General features: G+C 38.3%; 1 protein-coding gene across 1 annotated transcript in view; it reads left to right on the forward strand.

Annotated features, from left to right (window-relative positions):
- Positions 1 to 1,434, forward strand: part of PRDX3 (peroxiredoxin 3) — an 11,234-nt gene that overhangs the window by 3,352 nt on the left and 6,448 nt on the right. The window contains exon 3 of the mRNA XM_023511767.1: positions 767 to 908. Coding sequence (XP_023367535.1) covers positions 767 to 908 — 142 coding nt within the window. The remainder of the gene's footprint in view (positions 1 to 766; positions 909 to 1,434) is intronic.

Below are 1,434 nucleotides of genomic sequence, written 5' to 3' on the forward strand. Positions count from 1 at the left end.
GCTCACAGCAACCTCCAACTCCTGGGCTCAAGCGAGTCTCCTGCCTCAGCCTCCCAAGTAGCTGGGACTACAGGCGCCCGCCAACGCCTGGCCATTTTTTGGTTGCGGCCATCATTGTTTGGTGGGCCCAGGCTGGGGATTCGAACCCACCACCTTAGGTGTACGTGGCCGGCGCCTTAGCCGCTTGAGCTACAGGCACCGAGCCAAGAAAATCTCTTAAGCCTAAGAGTTTGAGGTTGCTATGAGCTGTGATGCGATGGCACTCTACCCAGGGCGACAGCTTGAGACTCTGACTCAAAAAAAAAAAAAAAGAAAGAAAATTATAGAAGGAGAGGTTATGGTACAGTTGGCCCCCCATCTCTGTCATGAGTTTCTCATCATGGGTTTAACCAACCACAGATCAAAAATAATTCTAGAAAAAAAAAAAGGGTGATTATGTCTGTACTGAATATGTACAGACTTTTTGCTTGTCATTATTCCCTAAGCAATACAATGTAACAAGTATTTACGTACCAATTACATTGTATATATTAGGTATTATAAATAACCTAGAGATATGCATAGGTTCTGTGCAAATACTATTTGGCAGAGCTCTTGAACTTCCCTCCCCCATGAATATCAAGGGGTGACTGTACCTAAGACATAGAGTTGAACTGAATTTTTAATTAACTTATACTACAAATTAATTATAATGAGTTTAAATAAAATCAAATATATGTGTAATGTAGCAAATGATGAACTGCATATGTGGGTGGGTTTTTTCCAGGTTCCTCATACCGTGCACCTGCTGTCACCCAGCATGCACCCTATTTTAAGGGTACAGCCGTAGTCAATGGGGAGTTCAAAGACCTAAGCCTTGATGACTTCAAAGGAAAATATTTGGTGCTTTTCTTCTATCCTTTGGATTTGTAAGTGTAATTTTTATGATACTTTCATGTCATTCTTAGAATGAGCACAGGTCCTGCTTCCTCTCTGAAATTGTCTACCTCTTGTTACTCTTTTTGTCAAGGGAAGGATTCTTTATGACCCTTTTTCCTGATGGCCTTGTGATTACAGCTTGCATCTGTAGCTAATTTACATTCGATAAACTTAGAGGGTGGAGTGGTATTCCTTCTGGTAGAGTTGTAAGATGGCTCTGGAGCAGTGGTTTCTTAAGTTAGCCTATAAAGAAGTTCACACTATTCGGGAGGATAAATGAGAAAATCAATGATTATAAAATGAATTTTTCACAAAGATATTTGTTTAAATACAACTTTCTAAACTTAATTTTTATTAAATCATAACCATATACATTTATAGGGCATAATGATGGGGTACAATGTGATGATTTGATATACAATGTGGAATGCTTAAACCAAACTAACATAACCATCACCTCACTTATTTTTGTAAATATAACTTTTTTCTTTTTTCTTTTTCTTTTTTTTTTTTTTT

This window comes from Otolemur garnettii, unplaced genomic scaffold (assembly GCF_000181295.1).
Source record: "Otolemur garnettii isolate 467f Iridium unplaced genomic scaffold, OtoGar3 scaffold00021, whole genome shotgun sequence".
Taxonomy (NCBI): Eukaryota; Metazoa; Chordata; class Mammalia; order Primates; family Galagidae; genus Otolemur; species Otolemur garnettii.